Source organism: Bufo bufo, chromosome 6 (genome assembly GCF_905171765.1).
Source record: "Bufo bufo chromosome 6, aBufBuf1.1, whole genome shotgun sequence".
NCBI lineage: Eukaryota > Metazoa > Chordata > Amphibia > Anura > Bufonidae > Bufo > Bufo bufo.
In genome coordinates, this window is record NC_053394.1 from 186,628,250 (window position 1) to 186,653,209 (window position 24,960).

Here is a 24,960-nt window from a genome sequence, read left to right on the forward strand (position 1 = left end):
ACTGGGGAACCCTTCTGGGGATGGGGAGAAAAAAAAAAATCTTCACTTTTGATTACTAGCGAAAAGGTCTACACACAGAAGGCCCTGTATGCTATCTTTGAATATTTTCAGATTCAGGCTCCATTCTCAGTGAGAAATTAAATGACGGCTCAAAAAAAATCTGCATGTACATTCTCTGTACATTTTATGTGGACTGCAGAGATAGACTTGCAGTTTTGTTCTGCTATCTGAAGAATGTCGCTGAGCATTAACATCAGACTTCGACATCTGGTACCTCCCTGTTTATGTATGACACCACTGTTCTGTTGTCTGACATTCTCAAGTTTCTGCCTAAAATTAACGGAAGAACCTCCAGAATTGTAAATTTCACTACCGTCAACTCCTTCATATTCGAGGAGGCAGATTTCAGATGCCCCTTCCATGATCCCTGAAAGGATAGATTTTAAATATGCGCCCCAGCCCCAAGGGCTTGCAATGGTCGTCAAGCATAGTAAATCGTTCATTATCCATGATGTTCCCTGACTCAAAATTGTTTGCATTCAACCACCATTCCAGGTTGCCTAACGTCTGGCCTGAGATCTCTATTTTTAAATCTAAAGGTGGTTTTCCCCCCTGCCAAGCTCTCAATATCTCCCATTGAAGGTCCCTTGAATGAAATTGGGCCCACCTGACCGCCGGGATACATGAAGTTAGGCTTCTTAGGATCAACATACCTTTCCTCAATAAAAAATTTTGGACGTCTGATCAAGGTCTCCATCTTCGTTCTCAGGTTTAAGATTTTTTCTTCTGGTAAAAAACAGATCTGTCTTCTGGAATCTAGAATCAGACCTAGGAATTGTTGAAGCTGAAGAGGATTCGGTTTAGATTTTTCTTTGTTCAGGATCCAACCTAACTTCTCTAGGATCCGGATCACCTCTTGCACTGCTCTGCCGCAGGCCTCCTTGGTCTTAATCTACAATTAAAAAATCGTCTAGATATGGGAGCATGTCTTTTTCTCGAATGTGAGCTGACATTTCTGCCACCACTTTGGTGAAAATCATGGGAGCCATCTATAACCCGAAAGGAAGGGCCTGTAATTGCATGTGGTTGATGTCTTTTCCATTCCCCTTTACTCAATGCCAACACATTTTTATGAATTGGGAAAGATCTTAGATGTTTTGTTTCCAGGCCGCCGAACATTATATCCTGCACCGATTTTGGTTCCTTAGAATCTTCTATCCCCATAGTTGATTTAACCGCTTTTAATAAACGATCTACATCCTCAATTAGAAAATAGGGCCTTCCTATCTCCTTTCCTTCATTTCCAGAAGAGTAAGATTAGTCGTCTGAATAAAGATTCTCCAAGGATTGGAAATGGTCCACCTCTTCTGAATCTGAGGAAACAGCATTACTCAGTCTGTGTTCTCCTAGGCCTCTGCTCCTTAGATGTACTGATCTTTCTCGAAGCCAGGGACGAGTCAATTTCAGATTTGACCAGCGACTGAAGACATAAAATGATGGAGACTCCTCTGCCACAGCTTTATCAATGCAGGTCTGGCATAGCCTTTTCTCATAATCAGAAGCCAGGGAACATCTACATATAGCACATTCTTTATTTCGCCAAAGCTTTTTTAGGCTTTCCCTGGAAAAAAAAACAAATATGAAAAAAATAAGTATACATGGCCATAGGCCTCTCACCCCCCAATAGGTACCGAGGCCATTGTGGACACTGGATCTTCAGCTGTGTCCTTCCTTTCTTCCTCCTTAGTGGCTGCCAGACGATCACCGTGCTCCTAATTCAAAACGGTCCTGCTTTGTCAGGAATGCTGCTTCAAATACTTTTGTGGAATTAACCGCCGGCAGCTCACTTCCGGGTTTTGTGCTCTTATCTGCACCTCCCCCGACGTCACGTGATCCATGCTTAACATCCTTTTCCAGACGCGCCCGCAATGCTTTCTAGTGCTTTTTAATAGCACGGAAGCATCATGCCTGTCAGCGCTTAGGAGCCTCCAGCTATCGCGCCTCTGCTAACCCCCCCCTTCCCCCCGCACCACGTGCCAAGATCAGGGACAGCAGGTAACTAAGGGCAACCATGGGAAGAGAAGAATGTACTACAGGCTTCCCCTCCAAAGACAGGAAACCATACTGAAGTTGGAGGGGAGTCTCCGCCTTTTTGTACTTCAGGTTTCCTGTCTTTGGGGGGCGGATTGTCTCTCTCTTGTGGTGCTGTCGTGGGTGAGGGGAAAAAGCAGCATAAAATCTGCATCATTTTTTTTGTTGCAGCAAAATCTGTAATAGAACAATGTGTGACTCCACCCAGTATTTCAGAGCAAGTGAGTGATTATGGCTAGTAAAAAGGTAGTACATAGATGCGCCCGCAGGAGGCCATGGACTGATTTTGGCTACACTCTGCATTAAAGAATAGTCTTATTGATGATCTCTTATGTCACTTTTAGGTGGAAATGCTCCTCACGCTACCACTTTCACTGGCATGTACAAGCTCTATTCGTGGTTACACTTGTTTCCGCCAGCATGGGCGCTATGCCTACACTCTACCAGTCTTTCAGGTCTCAGGACACAAGGTGTGGGGGCTCACAGCCATGATGACAGACTCTGCCCTTTCGCTATTGTTCCCTGGCTCCTATCACAGTGTCCTCCGTGGCTCTCGAACTCACTGACTACCTCATTTACCCCAAAAAACTTAAAGCTGCTGTGTACTCAATAAAATAAAAATTTTTTCACTTTTAAGTCTACCTTTTATGCAGTTTACAGAAAACTCTTGAGACAATACAAGTCAGCTTAGAAAGTTATTTTATTATACATACAGAAGTTCATGCAGGATTTCCTCAAAACAGATTGTACTTTGTGCAGGGTGTCTTGTGTCCTCTTAACTGCTGGCATGCTGTCGCTTGACTGTATGAAACTGTTTCATACGTTCCTCCAACTCTGTCCGGAAGTGGCGAATCAAACCCTGCAAGAGAAGTGACAGGTTACAGTATTCAAGGGATAAGGAATGTGTTCTTAAGTCACATCATGTTTTTGTCTTACGATGAACTTATACAAAAAAAAAATATATATATAAATGTACAGTGGCATCCATAACTTTAGCGTTCAATTAAAAAAAAGTATGTTAGCGCACAAATTATACTATAGCTCCTTTATGGAGAGCACGTAGTTGGCGTGAGTAGTCTTACAGGCCAGGCAATGCTCTTCTGGAGTTCTGGGAAGAGGGTATGCATATCAGCTCTTAGCAAGCTCTGCTTCTAATGCCACCAAATGTAAGGTCTCTAAGTCAATACTTACCATTTAAAACAGGCCTTGAGACATGACTTGAACAGTAACTAAGATGGCTTAGGGCTCTTTCACACTTGCGTTCATTTCTTCCGGCATAGAGTTCCGTCGTCGGGGCTCTATGCCAGAAGAATCCTGATCAGTTTTATCCTAATGCATTCTGAATGGAGAGAAATCCGTTCAGGATGCATCAGGATGTCTTCAGTTCCGGAACGGAACGTTTTTTGGCCGGAGAAAATACCGCAGCATGCTGCGCTATTTGCTCCGGCCAAAAATCCTGAAGACTTGCCGCAAGGCCGGATCCGGAATTAATGCCCATTGAAAGGCATTGATCCGGATCCGGCCTTAAGCTAAATGGCGTTTTGGCGCATTGCCGGACCCGACATTTAGCTTTTTCTGAATGGTTACCATGGCTGCCGGGACGCTAAAGTCCTGGCAGCCATGGTAAAGTGTAGTGGGGAGCAGCATACTTACCGTCCGTGCGGCTCCCCGGGCGCTCCAGAGTGACGTCAGGGCGCCCCAAGCGCATGGATCATGTGATCGCATGGATCACGTCATCCATGCGCATGGGGCGCTCTGACGTCATTCTGGAGCGCCCCGGGAGCCGCACGGACTGTAATTATACCGCTCCCCGCTCCTACTATGGCAACCAGGACTTTAATAGCGTCCTGGCTGCCATAGTAACCCTGAACGCAATTTGAAGACGGCTCCGTCTTCAAATGCTTTCAGTACACTTGCGTTATTCCGGATCCGGCGTGTAATTCCGGCAAGTGGAGTACACGCCGGATCTGGACAACGCAAGTGTGAAAGAGGCCTTAGTTATTATCCAAGTCATGTCTCAAGGCCTGTTTAAAGGTTGACCGCGCAGTCACAGAGATCTGCAATGTGCTTTTATATGTTGGGTTACAGATAATTTACCGCCACAACTAATATAGTTGTACAGTGGTAAGTAGTTAATAAGGCCTTAAGTGGCGACATTTTCTTCTCTGCCATCTGTACATAAATATGCGCTGTTCTTCACAGCAGAGGAAGAAGTTCATTTGTTATTACGACCTCCTGTCCGACAGTTAGGGCTCATGCACACAAACATGCGCAACCCATGCTCGTATTGCAGTCAGCAAATAGTAGGTCCTCAATATATGGGCACTGGCTGGCAGTGTGCGCTCCGTATCACTTGAAAGGGTCCGCAAGATACGGAGCAGAGGCACGGAGTGGAAGCACTATGGCGAGCTTCCATAGGATTTCAGTCTGTGCTTCCGCACCGCAAAATAGAATATTCAATTTTTTTGCGGTGCGGACTGAATCTTGCGGCTCTCAGACCCATTCAAGTAAATGGGTCCACATCCGCAAATGGCGGGCACACAGCCGATGCCCATACATTGTGGACCACCATTTGTGGTCTGCAGCATGGGGCGGTTATATCTGTGTGACCAATAAGCACTTTCCCTTTGATGAACAGGCCTGAAAAGCCCTTAATATCCACTTTTTTTTTCCTGTGATTTAATGGTTGTAACTTTATTGGACTACAAAAAAAAAAATTGTTACGTTTTTACATGATGCATAGGGATTTTTAATGTTTAAGCAATTCTCCAAACTATAGCAGCTTCTTTAAATATGCAAATTTGACACCAAAATAAAATGAGTAAAATTGGTTCTCTATTTTGTATTGGTCGTTTTGATTTAGAAGAAGCTTTATTTTTTTTTTTTTGCCGTTACCAATTTTTTCCACCGTAACTGGACATAGCTCATGGTTATTTGGATATGCTTCAAAATGCATTCTTTATGTATGCTTGTGAAGTAATCTCAGCAAATTACTAAATACAGACTCCAACAAAAAAACATTTACCTGTACAGGCCAAGCTGCTCCATCACCCAAAGCGCAGATAGTGTGGCCTTCAATCTGCTTGCTGATTTCCCACAACATGTCGATCTCATCTGGGCGGGCATTTCCTTGACACATTCGCCACATGACTTTGTTCATCCAATCAACACCTAGTTTAAAATTTATTAAAAAAAACAAAAAATGCTCAAGTAACCAATTGAGAACAGGTTGTTAAAGGTACTGTCCAGGCTTTTAATACTGATGACCTATCCTCAGGATCAGTGGAGGTCCAACACCTGGCACGTGCAGTCACCCGTCTCTTTCGGGTCACTGCAGCTGTTTATGGCAAAGACCATATACTGCAACAGTGGACAGGAAGAAAGAAGGGAGATGGCACGTGCACACTGCACAAGCTCTCTCCTCATACAGCTGATTAGCGGGGGTGTTGGACCCCCGAAGATCTGATATTGATGACCTATCCTGAGGATGGCTTGAGAAAGGCTTGGAATAAGCCGAAACGTTGCCTGTTTTTATGTGTGGACTGGAATAAACTTGCAAAGACGACACTGGTTACAATCTTTTATTCCTATCCTGAGAAAAGGTCATAAATATTAAAAGCCCGGACAACCCCTTTAAACTACAAAATGATGAAGACCGCAACATGGCATGTACAAAGTGAAAATGTTAATGAAAAAACTCCAGTTGGATGCACTATGCACAAAAAATGGGCCCGTTAATGCCGCAGAGTTTTTCATTTGTCTCTCTGTATTACACTGTCTGTGTAATACTGCCAATTGCCTGATGAATCCTTTGTGCACTGCTCTGCACACTCCCCCCCTCGCCTTCATTGACATGGCTAGACATCTGTGCTCCAGACTAAAAAAAAAATACCTAGCAGCCATTGGCTCCTGAATTGAAAAATTTAGGAGCCAAATTAAATTTTTAGTCGCCAAATCGAAACAGAATCAAAATTTTGGTATAGTGACAACGCTACGCCGATCAGATTGGCGTAGGGTTGTTTCGATACCAAAATTTTGATTCGCTTTCGTCACCATAAAAAAGTATTGTGATACTCAATACCGCGCAAAAAAAAAAAACACCAAAAAAAGCTGCGTGCATTTCGCATTTTATGTAACGCAGTGCGCCCCCCCCCCCCCCCCCCCCAGTATAAAAAACAATGAGGGATAAAAAATAAATTAACTCACCTCCTCCAATTGATCGCATAGCAGCCGGTCTCCTGTTCTTTCTTCAGGACCTGTCAAAGGACCTGTGGTGACATCACTGAGCTCATCATATGGTACATCACATGATCCATCACCATGGTAATGGACCATGTGATTAGCTCAGTGACGTCACCACAGGTCCTGAAGAAATAACAGGAGACCGGCAGCTACGCGATCAACTGGAGGAGGTGAGTTAATTCTTTTTTTTATTTTTTAGCCCTCATTGGCACTTCCCACTGCGCTACCAATACTTATCCGGGGGGGGCGCACTGCGCTACCAATGTTTATTATACTTGGGGGGGGGGGGCACACTGCGCCACCAATGAAGATAACTGAACTGTTAATACAAATACAGGAGGCGGGTGCCGGAATCAAATAGCCAGCACCCGACCTCTATGACAGGGAGCTGCGATCAGCGGCAGTTAACCCTTCAGGTACCGCACCTGAGGGGTTTACTGCCGCTGATCGCAGCTCCCTGTCATAGAGGTCGGGTGCCGGCTATTTGATTCCGGCACCTGCCTCCTGTATTTGTATTAACAGGTCAGTTATCTTCGTTGGTGGCGCAGTGGCCACAGCCCCTCCCCTCCTCCTCCTGTCTCTCTTCTTACTGGCGGAGGCAGCACAGGGGGGAGGGAGAGACTCCTCCACTGCGCTGCTGAGAACAACATCGGCGGCGGGGCAGAGAACTATCAGCTCCTGTGCCCCGCCGATGTATTCAACGGTAGAGCTGCGGCGGCGGGTCTAGTCGCAAATGACGACAAGACTAAAAAAATCTTGTCGCCATTTGTAAATTCTAAGTCGCATTGGCGACCATTTTGGTCGCCATCTGGAGCCCTGCATCAGCATGCTGTGCGCAGATCTGTGTCCTAGCTTGTACATAGTGTATATGATATGATACACTTTAATAAAAGCCTATACTATAATAAATAATATATAATAAAAGGCCTTACTACAGGGTGGGCCATTTATATGGATACACCTTAATAAAATGGGAATGGTTGGTGATATTAACTTCCTGTTTGTGGCACATTAGTATATGTGAGGGGGGAAACTTTTCAAGATGGGTGGTGGCCATTTTGAAGTCGGCCATTTTAAATCCAACTTTTGTTTTTTCAATAGGAAGAGGGTCATGTGACACATCAAACTTATTGGGAATTTCACAAGAAAAACAATGGTGTGCTTGGTTTTAACGTAACTTTATTCTTTCATGTGTTTACAAGTTTCTCTTTGTTTACAGCCATTGACATGTCGCCGAGGTTAACACGTGAGGAGCGGATAGAAATTGTGTTGATGTCTGGTGAACGCAGTAACCGGGTCATTGCAGCAGATTTCAATGCAAGACAGCCTACGAGACCACCCATCTCCCATGCTACAGTTAGCAAACTGCTTGCTAAGTTTCGTGAAACTGGTTCAGTGTTGGATTTGCCAAAATGTGGACGCATGAAATCTGTCTCTAATGAAGAAACATCAGTGGCTGTCCTAGCTTCATTCAGCAAGAGCCCACAGCGTAGCACTCGCCGCATGTCACTGGAGAGTGGCATTAGTCGAACATCCCTTCGGCGGATATTAGCTACTAACAAATGGCACCCTTACAAACTGCAGCATCTCAACGAGGATGACCCAGATCGGCGCACTGAATTTGCAGAATGGGCAAAACAAAAATTGGAACAGGGCCCTCAGTTTACGCAGAAGATTTTGTTCAGTGATGAGGCAAACTTTTATGTGAATGGTGAAGTTAACAAACAAAACCACCGCTATTGGTCTGACACTAACCCACATTGGATAGATCCCTCCAAGACTGTTGGAACAAAAACATTTATGGTATAGTGTGGTATATGGGGTACAAAAATAGTGGGGGCATTCTTCATCAATGGAAACCTCAAGGCCACTGGATATGCGAAATTGCTACATGATGATGTGTTTCCCTCTTTATGCACTGAAGCTGGCACGTTCCCTGAGTTTTTCCAGCAAGATGGTGCACCACCACATTATGGGTGTCAGGTCCGAGCATTCCTAGATGAACAGTTTCCTGGAAAGTGGATTGGTCGTCGTGGGCCAGTTGAATGGCCCCCAAGGTCTCCCGATCTGACCCACTTAGACTTTTATCTTTGGGGTCATCTGAAGGCAATTGTCTATGCTGTGAAGATACAAGATGTGCAGCACCTGAAACTATGGATACTGGAAGCCTGTGCTAGCATTTCTCCTGCGGTGTTGCTATCAGTGTGTGAAGAGTGGGAGAAGAGGGTTACATTGACAATCCAACACAATGGGCAGCACATTGAACATATTTTATAAGTGGTCAGAAACTTGTAAATAACTCATTAAAGAATAAAGTTACGTTAAAACCAAGCACACCATTGTTTTTCTTGTGACATTCCCAATAAGTTTAATGTGTCACATGACCCTCTTCCTATTGAAAAAACTAAAGTTGGATTCAAAATGGCCGACTTCAAAATGGTCACCACCCATCTTGAAAAGTTTCCCCCCTCACATATACTAATGTGCCACAAACAGGAAGTTAATATCACCAACCATTCCCATTTTATTAAGGTGTATCCATATAAATGGCCCACCCTGTAGAATGCGCTACTGTGCAGTCTAGTATCGCAGAGGATGGAGCGCACTGCTATCAGTTGTTCCCTCAGCAGCACAGGGGAGAAGGAGTCACTATCTCCCTCCCTCTGTGCCGCCGCTGCCAACAATGAGGAGAGAGAGGGGCAGAGGAGGGGACGGCGCACTGCGCCACCAATGAAAGTTAATGTTTAATACAAATACAGGAGGCTGGGTGCAGAATCACATAGCAGTCGCCCAGCCTCTATGAAAGGAAGCTGCGATCAGCAGCAGTTAACCCTGGGGGTTAACTGCCGCTGATCGCAGCTACCTGTCATAGAGTCTGTGTGACTGCTATGTGATTCTGCTGCCCACACCCAGCCTCCTGTATTAAACGTTAATTATCATTGCTGGCGCCGTGGGACTGTTCCATTATGGGCCGGATGTTCCATAAAATGCGGAACGCACGCAGCTTTTTTTTGGTGCTTTTATTTTTTTCATGTGGTATCGAATGGTATCAAATCATGGATTCAAAATGTTGGTATCGAAACAACCCTATAAGACACAGCTCTGCCCTCAGCATGCTGATGTCTAGCCCTGTCAATCAAGGGGAGGAAGTTTGCAGAGTACAGTGGGTGTTAGTGCTCCAAGGGTTCAGCCCCATCCCCTGGTGCTCAATATTGCTAATTTGCATATGAATAAAAACAAACAAAGATATCTCTGCAGCTGCATAAGGAACAAAAAGGTTTAGTTTTAATCAGCATGATGAGCCCCACCAGGCAGTATGTCTGGTTTAATAGGGTTGATCATACTGACAGAGCCTCAAATAAAATTTAAAAAATAAATTAAAAATAAAAAGCAGAGCCATTTACATCATAAAAGAAAAATACACTCCTCTTAGTTTAGTCAGACAGAGAACCTGCTTGCTCATCGGCCAAATACGCATTGCCCTATTGCCCTTTAGGCTCCATTCACACGTCCGCAAGTGTGGTCCGCATCCGTTTCACAATTGTGCAGAACGGGTGCGGACCCATTCATTCTCTATAGGGACGGAATGGATGCGGAGCGCGGCCCCAATCTTCCGGTCCACAGCTCCGCAAGAAAATAGAGCATGTCCTATTCTTGTCCGCAGCTGCGGACAAGAATAGGACTTCTCTATTTAGTGCCAGCCATGTGCGGCCTGGTGTATTGCACAATACACCATGGACGTGTGAATGGACCCTAATACATTTTATAAAACTCATACATTGTGCAAAGGATTATATACTGTATATAATAATATGAGAACATATTGCAGTAGATGTGCTAATAAAAATAAGAAATGTCAGATTGCAAATTTAATCCCCTAGGTATACGAGTATCTAGCTTTAAAATCCAATGAAACTCCATGAAAGTCTGTCTCAGTCCTAATTGTGGACCCAAAATACTTTGAGCACATTAATGATAAACCTTCCATCAGAAACATATCTTCTGTGTCGCAACGTGAAATAACACTTGCGATTTTTCATGGCTTAGGGTAAGGGGATGTGAACCGGTACCTAAACCATCTACAGGTGGTAATTGGACACAGAAGTAGGGATGAGCAAATAGACTTCGGATGAAACATCCGAAGTAGATTCGCATAAAACTTTGTTTCAATACTGTACTGAGCGAGCGCTCTGTACAGTATTAGAATGTATTGGCTCTGATGAGTTGAAGGTATTACATAACAAAAAACATTTCCCGAACTCTGGTTCGGTTCCAAGCAGTAAGTATGTTTCATCCAAAGTCGTTTCACTCATGCCTACACAGTAGGTTACGGCCAGGGAGTTCCACTGGATTTTAAAGCTAGATACTCATATACCTAAGGGATTAAATTATCGACCTGACATTGCTTATTGTCCGCATATTATATATAGAATCCTTTGAACAATGTATGTTTGTTTTAAATTATTTTTTTATAAAAATGTAATAAGGGGGATGCCTATTTGGCCAATGATCATGTTTGCACATTATGTTATGGAATGAAGATGCCTAAAAAACGGATCGTTCACCATTGACATTGTTTTCAGTGCTGGATCCTTTTTAATGACTGAACATAAAACTGCGGTTTTGTGTCCGGTCACAAAACAGAATGCTGCCAGATCGGAAGACATCCTGAACGATCTCTTTCCATTCAGAGTGCATGAGGACCAAACAAAAGTCATAACGCGAGAAAGTAGCCTCAGTCTCGAGGGGCCGAATACCAGCTCACTGAAGAATCAGATTACATTCTGTATGGAGATGGGAGTAGGAGTGAGCTTCTAGACGGAGAAAAAAAATTCACTTTTCTCTTGTAAGATAAATATTAAAAGTAATGTTTCACAAAAAAATATATATATATTTTATGCCATTTACAGTCAGATTATTCTCAGATTCCAGATTTTTGTATTCTATTTCCTGAACATGATTATGGGGCGGCCATCTCGCCTGAGCCATTTAGCATTTAGAAAGCATTAAAACATTTGCTTTATGGCTCCCACATGGGCCATTGACACAATGGTCTATACACAGAGGTAATAGCATTACAGACAGGATTAGAATGACAAACCGGTAACGGCAGTAAAGTGATCTGTACAGACCAAGAAGTGGTGCCTATTAGGCTTAGTGGCCAGCGTGAAAACTGCAGGATTTTATCAGTTTTGTTATTGACATAGAAAATAAAAATCACAAGATTCTTTAACCACTTTGTGAACTCCACCGTACATGTGTGACGGAAGTCGGCACTTTAAAGATGGCACGCGATCACGTGTGCAGCAGGTGCCATAGTCACCAAGTTTCTAATGTTTCAAACAGCACAGACATGGGCATACATTTAACTTCTCAGATGCTATGGTCAAACACACATCATCTGTATGGTCAGACCACAGCATCTGATTGAACCAGAAGCGGGAGCTGCGTGCTCCCGTAACAACGTTCCACGGCTGAGTAGGGGGTTGTGTATGGCATAGCGCAGGCATGCAAGATCACTTACTATCTTATCTGTCCATCGCTCCGTTCCCCCCTTTTGTTTTTCCCGCCTGGTATGGAAATAAATAGTATCAGTACAGGGAGGAGGAGACTGCTCCGTTTCTCAATTGGCATCTCCTTCTCCCTGGCTGTAGCGAGGTCCAATCACAGCGGAGAGCGTCACAGCCAGGGAGAAAAAAAAAAAGCTCATTGGAGACGCCCATTGAGAAACAGGGCAGTCTCCTGCCCGTCTTCCGTTATGCAGTCCTCCCCTGCATAACTGAAACGGGACGGATCCGTTTTGCAGCCCATAGACTTCTATTATGACGGAATTATTTTCATCAAAGGAAGAAATATTGGTACGGAGTCAGATCACTATCACTGAGAATAACTACCTAAAACTTAACTTTTATTAAAGATCATTAAACACGGATCCCTTACAGGGGACCAATAAACACATGAACAAACACAAAGTAGAGCTATTCTAGGCCAGGTAGACAATGATTGCTGCTGGATGAAGGAATGGGGCAACACGTACGGGTTCCTAGTGTCTGTCCCTAAATATCCCTCAGCATATCCTCTGCCCAGAGATGCACCTGGATGGTAGGAGCACTCTGTCCGCGTGTCTTGTCTATCTGTCCTTATAATGCCCTTGCTAAAGGTAAAGTACCCTATACGTGATCTACCAAGGAAAAAATGTAACCTAGGTCTCAATCTACACTAGGTATGATACATGCTTGATAAATGATTAAACGAGAACAGTATAGATATACAGTCTCTGATCAAAACGTGATGTTACACTACTTGTCCCAACGAGTTTCCCCTTCTTAATCAGAAGGTTCGTCAGGGGACACAAGTATCAAACAATCTTTTGTCAAGACATATGCGTCACAGATACGGCACAAATGCACAGACAGAGACCGACCAAAATCAATAATAAAGCAAAACAAAACTGGAGCACACACAAGCCAGCACTGGTCTATAAGAATGAACACAAAATTTGTGTAGCCACTATATTAAGATAAACCGTAGTGAGTACCAGTGAATTACTTATCTGGTGATGAAACTTCAGTTTCAGCTCACAGACCGGTGGTGCTCCAGGGGGCAGAAAAAGATGTGGCTCCAATTAGTCCATTCACCCATACTGACTTTTAAACCCCAAGGAGGGGCAGTCCTATGTTGTCATTAGCCTATCCTGAACTACAAATCTCGTCTTGTGGCCAGGCCATCTGGGCAGGTAATAGGGCTTAGTAATGTTAGATCTCAAGACATTCCGTTATAAAATTGAGTTATGGTCCGTGGTAACGGAATCCATAACGCAATTCACCTTTTACCACCAAATGAAGTGTGAACGAATTTCATAAGCGGAAATTCGCTCATCTCTAATTAAAACGCAAGAAAATGTACAAAAGTTTGGTATCACTGTAATCGTATGCTTGTGGTTAATGTGGATGTCTTGGATTGACAAGGTTATCTGTTCACATCCCACGTGGACCCTATTACAGAAAGGGTTCCTATATTCAGAGAATCTGTATGAACAGATTTGACTAAGTTTCAGATTCTGGTCTGAAAAAGTGTTCTGATAAGACCAAAAGGCACACAAACTTATTTGGTTTCTGTGTCCGTTCTGTTTTTTTTCTTCCTGTGGATAGGATGTGGACCCATTCATTTCAATGGATCCGCAAAAAATCCTTATGTCCGTTCCGCAGCCGTGCCAAAAAATATAGGGCATGTCCTATTCTTGGTGGGGGGCGGGCAAAGAGTTCGGTGTGGGCAGTTACTTATGCTGGAAGAGGCGTGGTTGGGCTCTAAAGGAAGGCGGGCTGGGCACTGTAAGGGGGAGTTCCTGGGCTCCAGAGAAGGATAATAACGCTCCTCTGGGCACCTTGGACACTCATTTGCATAACATAAAAAGTGGATTTTATCGCTAATGAAACCATGAAAAAAAAAAAAAATGAAGACTACAGCAAGAAATAAGGCATTTTATTGTACATGGCAGTAGTAACACTTTAATATGCTAAAACCAGGTGACAGATTCCCTTTAACCACTTCAGCCCCCTTAGCTTAAACACCCTTAATGACCAGGCCACTTTTTACACTTCTGACCTACACTACTTTCACCGTTTATTGCTCGGTCATGCAACTTACCACCCAAATGAATTTTACCCCCTTTTCTTCTCACTAATAGAGCTTTCATTTGGTTGTATTTCATTGCTGCTGACATTTTTACTTTTTTTTGTTATTAATCGAAATTTAACAATTTTTTGTTAATTTTTCTCTAAATTTATTGTTTTACATGTTTTTGATAAAAAAAAAAATTTGGGCAAAAAAAAATGGTTTGTGTAAGAGTTATAGCGTTTACAAACTATGGTACAAAAATGTGAATTTCCGCTTTTTGAAGCAGCTCTGACTTTGAGCACCTGTCATGTTTCCTGAGGTTCTACAATGCCCAGACAGTAGAAAAACCCCACAAATGACCCCAAGTAGACACCCTAAGGTATTCGCTGATGGGCATAGTGAGTTCATAGAACTTTTTATTTTTTGTCACAAGTTAGCGGAAAATGATGATTTTTTTATTTTTTTTCCTTGCAAAGTCTCATATTCCACTAACTTGTGACAAAAAAAAAAAACTTCCATGAACTCACTATGCCCATCACGAAATACCTTGGGGTGTCTTCTTTCCAATATGGGGTCACTTGTGGGGTAGTTATACTGCCCTGGCATTTTAGGGGCCCAAATGCGTGCAAAGTAGTTTGAAATCAAAATCTGTAAATAATGGCCGGTGAAATCCGAAAGGTGCTTGGAATGTGGGCCCCTTTGCCCACCTAGGCTGCAAAAAAGTGTCACACATGTGGTATTGCCGTACTCAGGAGAAGTTGAGCAATGTGTTTTGGGGTGTCATTTTACATATACCCATGCTGGGTGAGATAAATATCTTGGTCAAATGCCAACTTTGTATAAAAAAAAAAAATGGGAAAAGTTGTCTTTTGCCAAGATATTTCTCTCACCTTTTGCCAAGATAAAATGACACCCCAAAACACATTCCCCAACTTCTCCTGAGTACGGCAATACCACATGTGTGACACTTTTTTGCAGCCTAGGTGGGCAAAGGGGCCCACATTCCAAAGAGCACCTTTAGGATTTCACAGGTCATTTTTTACACATTTTGATTTAAAACTACTTACCACACATTAGGGCCCCTAGAATGCCAGGGCAGTATAACTACCCCACAAGTGACCCCATTTTGGAGAGAAGACACCCCAAGGTATTTCGTGATGGGCATAGTGAGTTCATGGAAATTTTTATTTTTTGTCACAAGTTAGTGGAATATGAGACCTTGTAAGAAAAAAAAAAAATAAGTAAATAAAAAATCATTTCCCGCTAACTTGTGACAAAAAATAAAAAAATTCTAGGAACTCGCCATGCCCCTCACGGAATACCTTGGGGTGTCTTCTTTCCAAAATGGGGTCACTTGTGGGGTAGTTATACTGCCCTGGCATTCTAGGGGCCCTAATGTGTGGTAAGTAGTTTGAAATCAAAATGTGTAAAAAATGACCTGTGAAATCCTAAAGGTGCTCTTTGGAATGTGGGCCCCTTTGCCCACCTAGGCTGCAAAAAAGTGTCACACATGTGGTATTGCCGTACTCAGGAGAAGTTGGGCAATGTGTTTTGGGGTGTCATTTTACATATACCCATGCTGGGTGAGATAAATATCTTGGTCAAATGCCAACTTTGTATAAAAAAAAAAAATGGGAAAAGTTGTCTTTTGCCAAGATATTTCTCTCACCCAGCATGGGTACATGTAAAATGACACCCCAAAACACATTCCCCAACTTCTCCTGAGTACGGCAATACCACATGTGGGACACTTTTTTGCAGCCTAGATGCGCAAAGGGGCCCACATTCCTTTTAGGAGGGCATTTTTAGACATTTGGATCCCAGACTTCTTCTCACGCTTTAGGGCCCCTAAAATGCCAGGGCAGTATAAATACCCCACATGTGACCCCATTTTGGAAAAAAGACACCCCAAGGTATTCAATAAGGGGCATGGAGAGTTCATAGAATTTATTTTTTTTTGCCACAAGTTAGCGGAAATTGATTTTTTATTTTTTTTTTCTCACAAAGTCTCCCTTTCCGCTAACTTGGGACAAAAATTTCAATCTTTCATGGACTCAATATGCCCCTCAGTGAATACCTTGGGGTGTCTTCTTTCCAAAATGGGGTCATTTGTGGGGTGTTTGTACTGTCCTGGCATTTGAGGGTCTCCGCAATCATTACATGTATGGCCAGCATTAGGAGTTTTTGCTATTCTCCTTATATTGAGCATACGGGTAATGAGTTTTTTTTTTTTTCCGTTCAGCCCCTGGGCTGAAAGAAAAAATGAACGGCACAGATTTCTTCATTCGCATCGATCAATGTGGATGAAAAAATCTCTGCCAAAAAAAAAAAAAAAAAGGAGGGGAAAGGCGTCTGCCAGGACATAGGAGCTCTGCCCAACATCCATACCCACTTAGCTCGCATGCCCTGGCAAACCCGATTTCTCCATTCACATCAATCGATGTGGATGAATAAATCATTGGCGGGATTTATTTATTTTTATATACAAAGTGTTTGGCTAAGTATATGAACACCGCCACCTCCTCAGCTCATATGCCTCGGCAAACGTATCTTTTACTGCAGAGAAGAAATCTCGTCTTGCAGCGCCGCATACACTACACAAAAGTCAATCTGACAGCAGCGCAATGCTTCTGTCAGAATGCACATCAGTGCTGCAGCTGGTTCATCGGTTGGTCCACCTGGAAGGTAAAAAAAACAAAACAAAAGAAAAAACCAGGCCGCAACGCAATAAGATTATTAACTTTATAATAAAATTTGAACGGAACATATAAACTTTATTTAACTTTTTGAACTGAACGTTAACTTTTTTGCTTACCAGTGTTTTTTTTTTACCTTTATAGGACAAACCTCTCCTTCCCCATGGGACAAAGCGCAAATCGCCCAAAGATGTGGCGAAGTACATTATGCACTTTATCCCAGGTGAAAGGAGAGGTTTGCAGCAGCTGTGAGTAAAAGGGCCCTAATTGCCCTGTGTGCCTGTCCTGTGAGATGCAATCCCTATGCTAAGTGTACCTGTGTGTGGTACTTCCGGAAACACTCTCCAAAGCATAGGGCAGGGTGGTCAGGGCAGTCAGGACAGAAATAGCGGGTGTCATGCCTTATTCCACTCCTGCTACAGACACGACATCTTTTTCGGGGTGACGGTTGGGTTGAGGTACCAGCAACGACGGTGGGGAAATGTCGCTCGTGTAGACGGCTCACTACACTGGTGGTTGGGGCCACGGAACCTCCTGGATACAGGAGGTTCGCGATGATCTCTTCCTGAAATTTGAGGAAGGATCCCGTTCTCCCAGCCTTACTGTAGAGAACAAAACTATTGTACATCGCCAATTGAATCAAATATACAGACACCTTCTTATACCAGCGTCTGGAAACTAAATAGGGAGTCAACATCTGGTCATTGAAGTCCACCCCTCCCATGAGCGCATTATAGTCGTGGACTGAGAGGGGCTTTTCAATGACACGGGTTGCCCGTTCAATTTGTATTGTCGTGTCTGCGTGAATGGAGGAGAGCATGTAAACGTCACGCTTGTCTCTCCATTTCACCGCGAGTAGTTCTTCGTTACACAAGGCAGCCCTCTCCCCCCTTGCAAGACGGGTGGTAACGAGCCGTTGGGGGAAGCCCCGGCGACTAGGTCACACGGTGCAACAGCAGCCAATCTGTTCTAGGAACAAATGCCTGAAGAGGGGCACACTTGTGTAAAAATTGTCCACATAAAGATGGTACCCCTTGCCAAATAAGGGTGACACCAAGTCCCAGACTGTCTTCCCACTGCTCCCCAGGTAGTCAGGGCAACCGACCGGCTCCAGGGTCTGATCTTTTCCCTCATAGTGCCGAAATTTGTGGGTATAGCCTGTGGCCCTTTCACAGAGCTTATACAATTTGACCCCATACCGGGCGCGCTTGCTTGGGATGTATTGTTTGAAGCCAAGGCGCCCGGTAAAATGTATAAGGGACTCGTCTACGCAGATGTTTTGGTCAGGGGTATACAAATCTGCAAATTTCTGGTTGAAGTGGTCTATGAGGGGCCGAATTTTGTGGAGCCGGTCAAAAGCTGGGTGGCATCTGGGACGGGAGGTGCTGTTGTCGCTAAAGTGCAGGAAACGCAGGATGGTCTCAAAACGTGACATAGCAGCAGAGAACATGGGCATGTGATGAATCGGGTTCGTGGACCAATATGACCGCAATTCATGCTTTTTGGTTAAACCCATGTTCAGGAGAAGGCCCAGAAAAGTTTTTAATTCGGAAACTTGGACTGGTTTCCACCGGAAAGGCTGGGCATAATAGCTTCCCGGGTTGGCGGCTATAAATTGAGTGGCATACCGATTTGTCTCTGCCACGACTAAGTCCAAGAGCTCCGCAGTCAAGAACAGCTCAAAAAATCCCAGTGCCGAACCGATCTGAGCTGTCTCAACCCGAACTACAGGTGCGGCTGAAGTTGGGGACTGCCAATCAGGGTTTGCCAGCACCTCAGGGACTCTACGGGCCTGTCTGTGCGGTGGCTGCGACGGGTTAACTACTGCACGTGCCACCGTACCAGCTTCAACTGCCCTTCTGGTGCTCGCCACTTCACCATGTTGTACGGCAGTGCTGGTACTAGGTCCAGGGAGGGCTGCGCTGCTGGTGTATGCCTCACCGCGTAATCTGACAGCGCCAGCCCCACTGTGCTGCTCTTGAAGCGGATCCTGCGCAACCTGTGGTCTAGCGACACTGGGCCGGATACGCCTGGTGCCATCAGGGACCTCAACCTCCTCGTCCGAACTTAAGGTCAGACTGCCACTGCTTTCTACAGGTTCATATTCTGACCCGCTAGATTCGTCAGATGAGGGTTCCCATTCCTCATCCGACTGGGTCAGAAGCCTGTAGGCCTCTTCAGAAGAATACCCCCTGTTTGACATTTGGACTACTAAATTTAGGGGTATTCCCTGAGACTACCCAAGAAAAAAAGCAAGCCTGTCTTACAAATGGGAGGCTAGCGAAGTAGCGGAGGCCGCTGCGATTGATAAAAAAGATCAAAACTGATTTTTTTTTTTTTATCACCGCAGCGCTTGTAAAGTGATTGTGCAGTGATCAAAAAAAAAATTATTTTTTTGTCACTGCGGCGGGGCGGGCGTGGGTGAACGCACGTGTGGGCGACCGATCAGGCCTGATCGGGCAAACACTGCGTTTTGGGTGGAGGGCGAGCTTAGGCTACTTTCCCACTAGTGTTCGGGGCTCCGCTTGTGAGTTCCGTTTGAAGGGGCTCACAAGCGGCCCCGAACGGATCCGTCCAGCCCTAATGCATTCTGAGTGGATGCGGATCCGCTCAGAATGCATCAGTTTGGCACCGTTTGTCCTCCGCTCCGCTCAGCAGGCGGACACCTGAACGCAGCTTGCAGCGTTCGGGTGTCCGCCTGGCCGTGCGGAGGCAAACGGATCTGTCCAGACTTACAATGCAAGTCAATGGGGACGGATCCGTTTGAAGATGACACAGTATGGCTCAATTTTCAAACGGATCCGTCCCCCATTGACTTTCAATGTAAAGTCAAAACGGATCTGTTTGCATTATCATGAACAAAAAAAAAAAAATTTTTTTTGTTTTTTTTGTTCATGGTAATGCAAACGGATCCGTTCTGAACGGATCTAAGCGTTTGCATTATAGGTGCGGATCCGTCTGTGCAGATACCAGACGGATCCACACCTAACGCAGGTGTGAAAGTAGCCTAAGGTGACACTAATACAATTATAGATCTGACTGATCAGTTTTGATCACTTACAGATACTATAAAAGTACAAATGCTGATTAGCGATACGCTAATCAGCGAATAAGTGACTGCGGTGGGCTGGGCGCTAAACAACCTAACCAAGGGACCTAAAACTATCCTAAACCTAACCGTCAATACTAGTGAAAAAAAAAAGTGACAGTTTACACTGATCACTTTTTTCCCTTTCACTAGTGATTGACAGGGGCGATCAAGGGGTTAATTGGGGTGATCTGGGGGCTAAGTGTGGTGTTGGGTGTACTCACTGTGATGTCTGCTCCTCTGCTGGAACCAACCGACCAAAAGGACCAGCAGAGGAGCAGAGAAGCCATTTAACACCTTATATTTATAAATATAAGGTGTTAGATGGCTTCCGATTCGATTTTTAAAAATCGGCAACTTGCCAGCGACGATCATTGGCTGGCAGGTTGCTGACGAAATACTCCTTAAACTTTGCCGGCCCGCGATGCGCATGCGCGGGCCGGCTTTGAGCGAAATCTCGCGTCTCGCGAGATGACGCGTATATGCGTGACTCTGCGCAGAGCTGCCGCCTCCGGAACGCGATCCTGCGTTAGGCGGTCCGGAGGCGGTTAAGGGGAATCTGTCACCTGGTTTGACCATATTAAAGGGATTCTGTCATGACATTTGAGGCCTATAACCTAAACATATGGCCAGGTCCCTACTAATAACCTGAATCTGTCCTTATTAAATGTGCCTGTGGCTCTATTAGCACATAAAACAGGTTTTTCTAACCTGTCATTCACCCACCTAAGGTGACCAAGTGGACGTCGCTTCATACAGGGTGCTCGGCTGCAGCCATCTCCGTCTGGTGCCCAGCGCCGCCTTCCCACTAGAAATTGCCGCCCTCCCTTTCTATAGAGCCGCCTTCCTCACCTCAGCACCGCCTCCGAAATCGTCCGCTCAGTCAGCCAGATCCTGCACTAGGTATAACCTGATGCGCCTGTGCGGACTCCTGGCAGCGGCCTCGTTGAGCGAAGTGCGCATGCGCCGTTCGGCGCACTTCGCTCAAACCTGCCTTGACCGCCCTATTGCAGCCATCCTCTCACAGCCGCACGGGATCTGGCTGAGGGAGCGGACGATTTTGGAGGCGGCGCTGAGGTGAGGAAGGCGGCGATTTCTAGTGGGAAGGCGGCGCTTGGCACCAGACGGAGATGGCTGCAGCCGGGCACCCTGTATGAAGCGACGTCCCCTTGGGCATTTTAGGTAGGTGAATGACAGGTTAGAAAAACCTGTTTTATGTGCTAATAGAGCCACAGGCACATTTAATAAGGACAGTTTCGGATTCAGGTTATTAGTAGGGACCTGGCCATATGTTTAGGTTATAGGCCTCAAATGTCATGACAGAATCCCTTTAAGCTCTCACCATTGCCATGTTTAATAAAATACCTTTTCTTATATTCATGCTTTCATTTTGCTAAAAAAGCGATCTTTGTATTATGCAAATGAACCCTGAAGGTGCCCAGAGGGGCATTATTCGTCACCCTCTGAGCCCAGTAATGCCCCCCTGCAGTGCCTAGACCGCCTTTATTTAGAGCCCAAGCACGCCTCCTCGTTATACAGTATCGTCCCACACCCTAGTTTAACGGCGGCGCCCCCTCTGCTACGTCAGCTAATTCATTCAAGCCACGCACCTGGAATCTTCAATTCGTCCGGCTGAAATCTCGCACAGGCGCAGTACCACCTTCTGCCTGCGCCTGTGCGATCCAACCACTCCTGAGTACAACAGCCTCAAAAGTGTCACTGGACATGCGCCGAGCCCAGTGACTTCTTCTTATCGCTGTTGCCCTCAGGAGCAGTTGGATCGCACAGGCAGTAGGCGGTACTGCGCCTGCGCAAGATTTCAGCCGGACGAATTGAAGATTCCAGGTGCGTGGCTTTTAGCTGACGTAGCAGAGGGGGCGGCGCCATTAAATTAGGGTGTGGAACGATACTGCATAACGAGGAGGAGTGCTTGGGCTCTAAATAAAAGGCGGTCTAGGCACTGCGGGGGGTCGTTACTGGGCTCAGAGGGTGAAGAATAACGCCTCTCTGGGCACCTTTAGGGTTCATTTGCATAATACAAAGATCACTTTTTTAGCTAAATGAAAGCATGAATATAAGAAAACCACTGCAGGAGATAAGGTATTTTATTAAACATGGCAAAGGTGAGAGCTTAATATGGTCAAACCAGGTGGCAGATTCCCTTGAAGAAGAACTCTCTCTTCCATAGGAAGAGAAGCTAGCATGACTGATGCCATTCAAGGTGGATATGACTATTTCCAAACTATCCAGAAGAAGCATAGGACCCTCCATGATGGCTCCAGCTTATGAGCCTACGAATAGAAGAGCAGTGTGCCCTGAAGTGGTGCTACAGTCAGATTCGACAGATCCAGGAAGATATTCACAGTCACCTTTCAAGAAGCGACAAAATGGCCTCCTTTTGTTTGATTTCACTGTTTCCAAGTTTAAATAGGCTTCTAGGAACATGGCACTCTCTATGTCGGGCAGGCACAATATTTGGTTAAAACCTTGGCAGGCAGATCTAGTATCCAAAAACAACCTATTTAACTTGAAACTTGTCCAAGTATTCAATTTGGACCACATCCAAAGATGAGATGAGCCGATGGAAAGCTTGTCCAATAAGGAGGAAAAGTCCCTACCTCAGACCAGCTCACCAGTCTTTAGACAGTTGGCGTACAGCTAGACTATGCACTCACATGGAAACCGGTAAAAAGAAACATGCATTCTGTCATCAGGAGCATACCAGCTGTAAACCGCCATTTCTCTTCCTGCGTGGTAGGAAAATATTGCGGATGTGTGGAAAGGGTTACTCTGTGTTCAATTGCCATACTTTAGAATGTTGCTTAGCAACTACAAAGTTACCCCAAGGCAGGAAGTTGACATGGTTTCCTTGGATCAGTAGGATGCATACCTTCACGTACCAATAAATCCACATCAACAAGAGACAGGCAGCTCTCTTGTGTTGCGCTCTCCAGTCCCTAACTTGATGGGAGAAAAACTCCAATGGTACATATTTTGCCCACATAGCCTGAAGTTACATAACGCATACATCCCACATTAGGCTAGAGAGTTCATCTGGGCAATATAATTGTTAACGTTTCCTGTTTCTCCCGGTAGAGTCTCTCCTCAGGATAGGCCATCAATATCAGATGAGTGGGGACCAGACTGCCGACATCCGGAGCACTCATAAGAACACTGTGTTCTTTATCGTTTACCTGCTCACTGTCGACATTGCAGCAGTGAGCAGTGTAATTACAGCTCCTCTGTCTAATTCATTTTAAAAGGACAGCTCACTCCTATTCACTTGGAGAATGGGACAGAGGAGCTGTAATGACACTGCTCGCTGCTGCAATGTTAACGGCAAGCCAAGCAGGTAGACAGTGAAGAGAACACAGCATTCAGCCGAGTGCTGCATTCTCTTCATAGCTGATTGGCAGTGTGCTGGCAGTCAGGCCCCGGCCGATCTATCTTGAGCAGGGATGCACAACCTGCGGCCCTAAACCTGTTGCAAAACTACAACTCCCAGCATGCTATAATAGCTGTAGGCCGTACAGGCATGCTGGGAGTTGAAGTTTAGCAACAGCTGGAGGGCTGCAGGTTGGGCATCCCTGCTCTTGAGGATAGGTCATTAATATAGGAAAAATAGAAAACTCCATTTAACAGTGTGAGGGGAGTGGTCTTTGAACCAGGGCTGTGGAGTCGGTAGATAAATGGTCCGACTCCTCAGTTTTTGGTACTTCCGACTCAGACTCCCCGACTCCTCTGTATTTAACCACTTCAGCCCCCAGTGCTTAACCACCTCCAGACCGCTGTACGCACAGACGCGTCCTGGAGGTGGTTTATTCATTCCTCCTGGACGCGCCGGCGCGAGATTTCCTGTGAACGCGCGCACACAGGCGCGCTCACAGGAACGGAAGGTAAGAGAGTTGATCTCCAGCCTGCCAGCGGCGATCGTTCGCTGGCAGGCTGGAGATGTGTTTTTTTTAACCCCTAACAGGTATATTAGACGCTGTTTTGATAACAGCGTCTAATATACCTGCTACCTGGTCCTCTGGTGGTCCCCTTTGTTTGGATCGACCACCAGAGGACACAGGTAGCTCAGTAAAGTAGCACCAAGCACCACTACACTACACCCCCCCCCCCCCGTCACTTATTAACCCCTTATTAGCCCCTGATCACCCCATATAGACTCCCTGATCACCCCCCTGTCATTGATCACCCCCCTGTAAAGCTCCATTCAGACGTCCGCATGATTTTTACGGATCCACTGATAGATGGATCGGATCCGCAAAACGCATCCGGACGTCTGAATGAAGCCTTACAGGGGCATGATCAATGACTGTGGTTATCACCCCATATAGACTCCCTGATCACCCCCCTGTCATTGATTACACCCCTGTCATTGATCACCCCCCTGTAAAGCTCAATTCAGATGTCCGCATGATTTTTACGGATGCACTGATAGATGGATCGGATCCGCAAAACGCATACGGACGTCTGAATGAAGCCTTACAGGGGCATGATCAATGACTGTGGTTATCACCCCATATAGACTCCCTGATCACCCCCCTGTCATTGATTACACCCCTGTCATTGATCAACCCCCTGTAAAGCTCCATTCAGATGTCCGCATGATTTTTACGGATGCACTGATAGATGGATCGGATCCGCAAAACGCATCCGGACGTCTGAATGAAGCCTTACAGGGGCGTGATCAATGACTGTGGTGATCACCCCATATAGACTCCCTGATCACCCCCCTGTCATTGATTACCCCCCTGTAGAGCTCCATTCAGATGTCCGCATGATTTTTACAGATGCACTGATAGATGGATCGGATCCGCAAAACGCATCCGGACGTCTGAATGAAGCCTTACAGGGGCATGATCAATGACTGTGGTGATCACCCCATATAGACTCCCTGATCACCCCCCTGTCATTGATTACCCCCCTGTAGAGCTCCATTCAGATGTCCGCATGATTTTTACAGATGCACTGATAGATGGATCGGATCCGCAAAACGCATCCGGACGTCTGAATGAAGCCTTACAGGGGCGTGATCAATGACTGTGGTGATCACCCCATATAGACTCCCTGATCACCCCCCTGTTATTGATTACCCCCCTGTAAAGCTCCATTCAGACGTCCGCATGATTTTTACGGATCCACTGATAGATGGATCGGATCCGCAAACCGCATCCGGACGTCTGAATGAAGCCTTACACGGGCGTGATCAATGACTGTGGT

The 24,960-nt window shown here is 45.4% G+C and overlaps 2 protein-coding genes across 3 annotated transcripts in view; one reads left to right on the top strand and one right to left on the bottom strand.

Annotated features, from left to right (window-relative positions):
- Nucleotides 1–2,689, top strand: part of NUDT8 (nudix hydrolase 8) — a 33,365-nt gene extending 30,676 nt beyond the window's left edge. The window contains exon 5 of the mRNA XM_040435132.1: nt 2,436–2,689. Coding sequence (XP_040291066.1) covers nt 2,436–2,657 — 222 coding nt within the window. The 3' untranslated portion in view covers nt 2,658–2,689. The remainder of the gene's footprint in view (nt 1–2,435) is intronic.
- An 84-nt stretch (nt 2,690–2,773) lies between these two features.
- The window catches only part of NDUFV1 (NADH:ubiquinone oxidoreductase core subunit V1), a 126,432-nt gene continuing 104,245 nt past the window's right edge, over nt 2,774–24,960 (bottom strand). For both annotated transcript variants that reach the window (XM_040435131.1, XM_040435130.1), the window contains exons 10-11: nt 5,117–5,262; nt 2,774–2,950 (exon numbers count right to left, since the gene is read on the bottom strand). In XM_040435131.1, the coding sequence (XP_040291065.1) occupies nt 2,867–2,950; nt 5,117–5,262 (230 nt within the window). In that variant the 3' untranslated portion in view covers nt 2,774–2,866. The remainder of the gene's footprint in view (nt 2,951–5,116; nt 5,263–24,960) is intronic.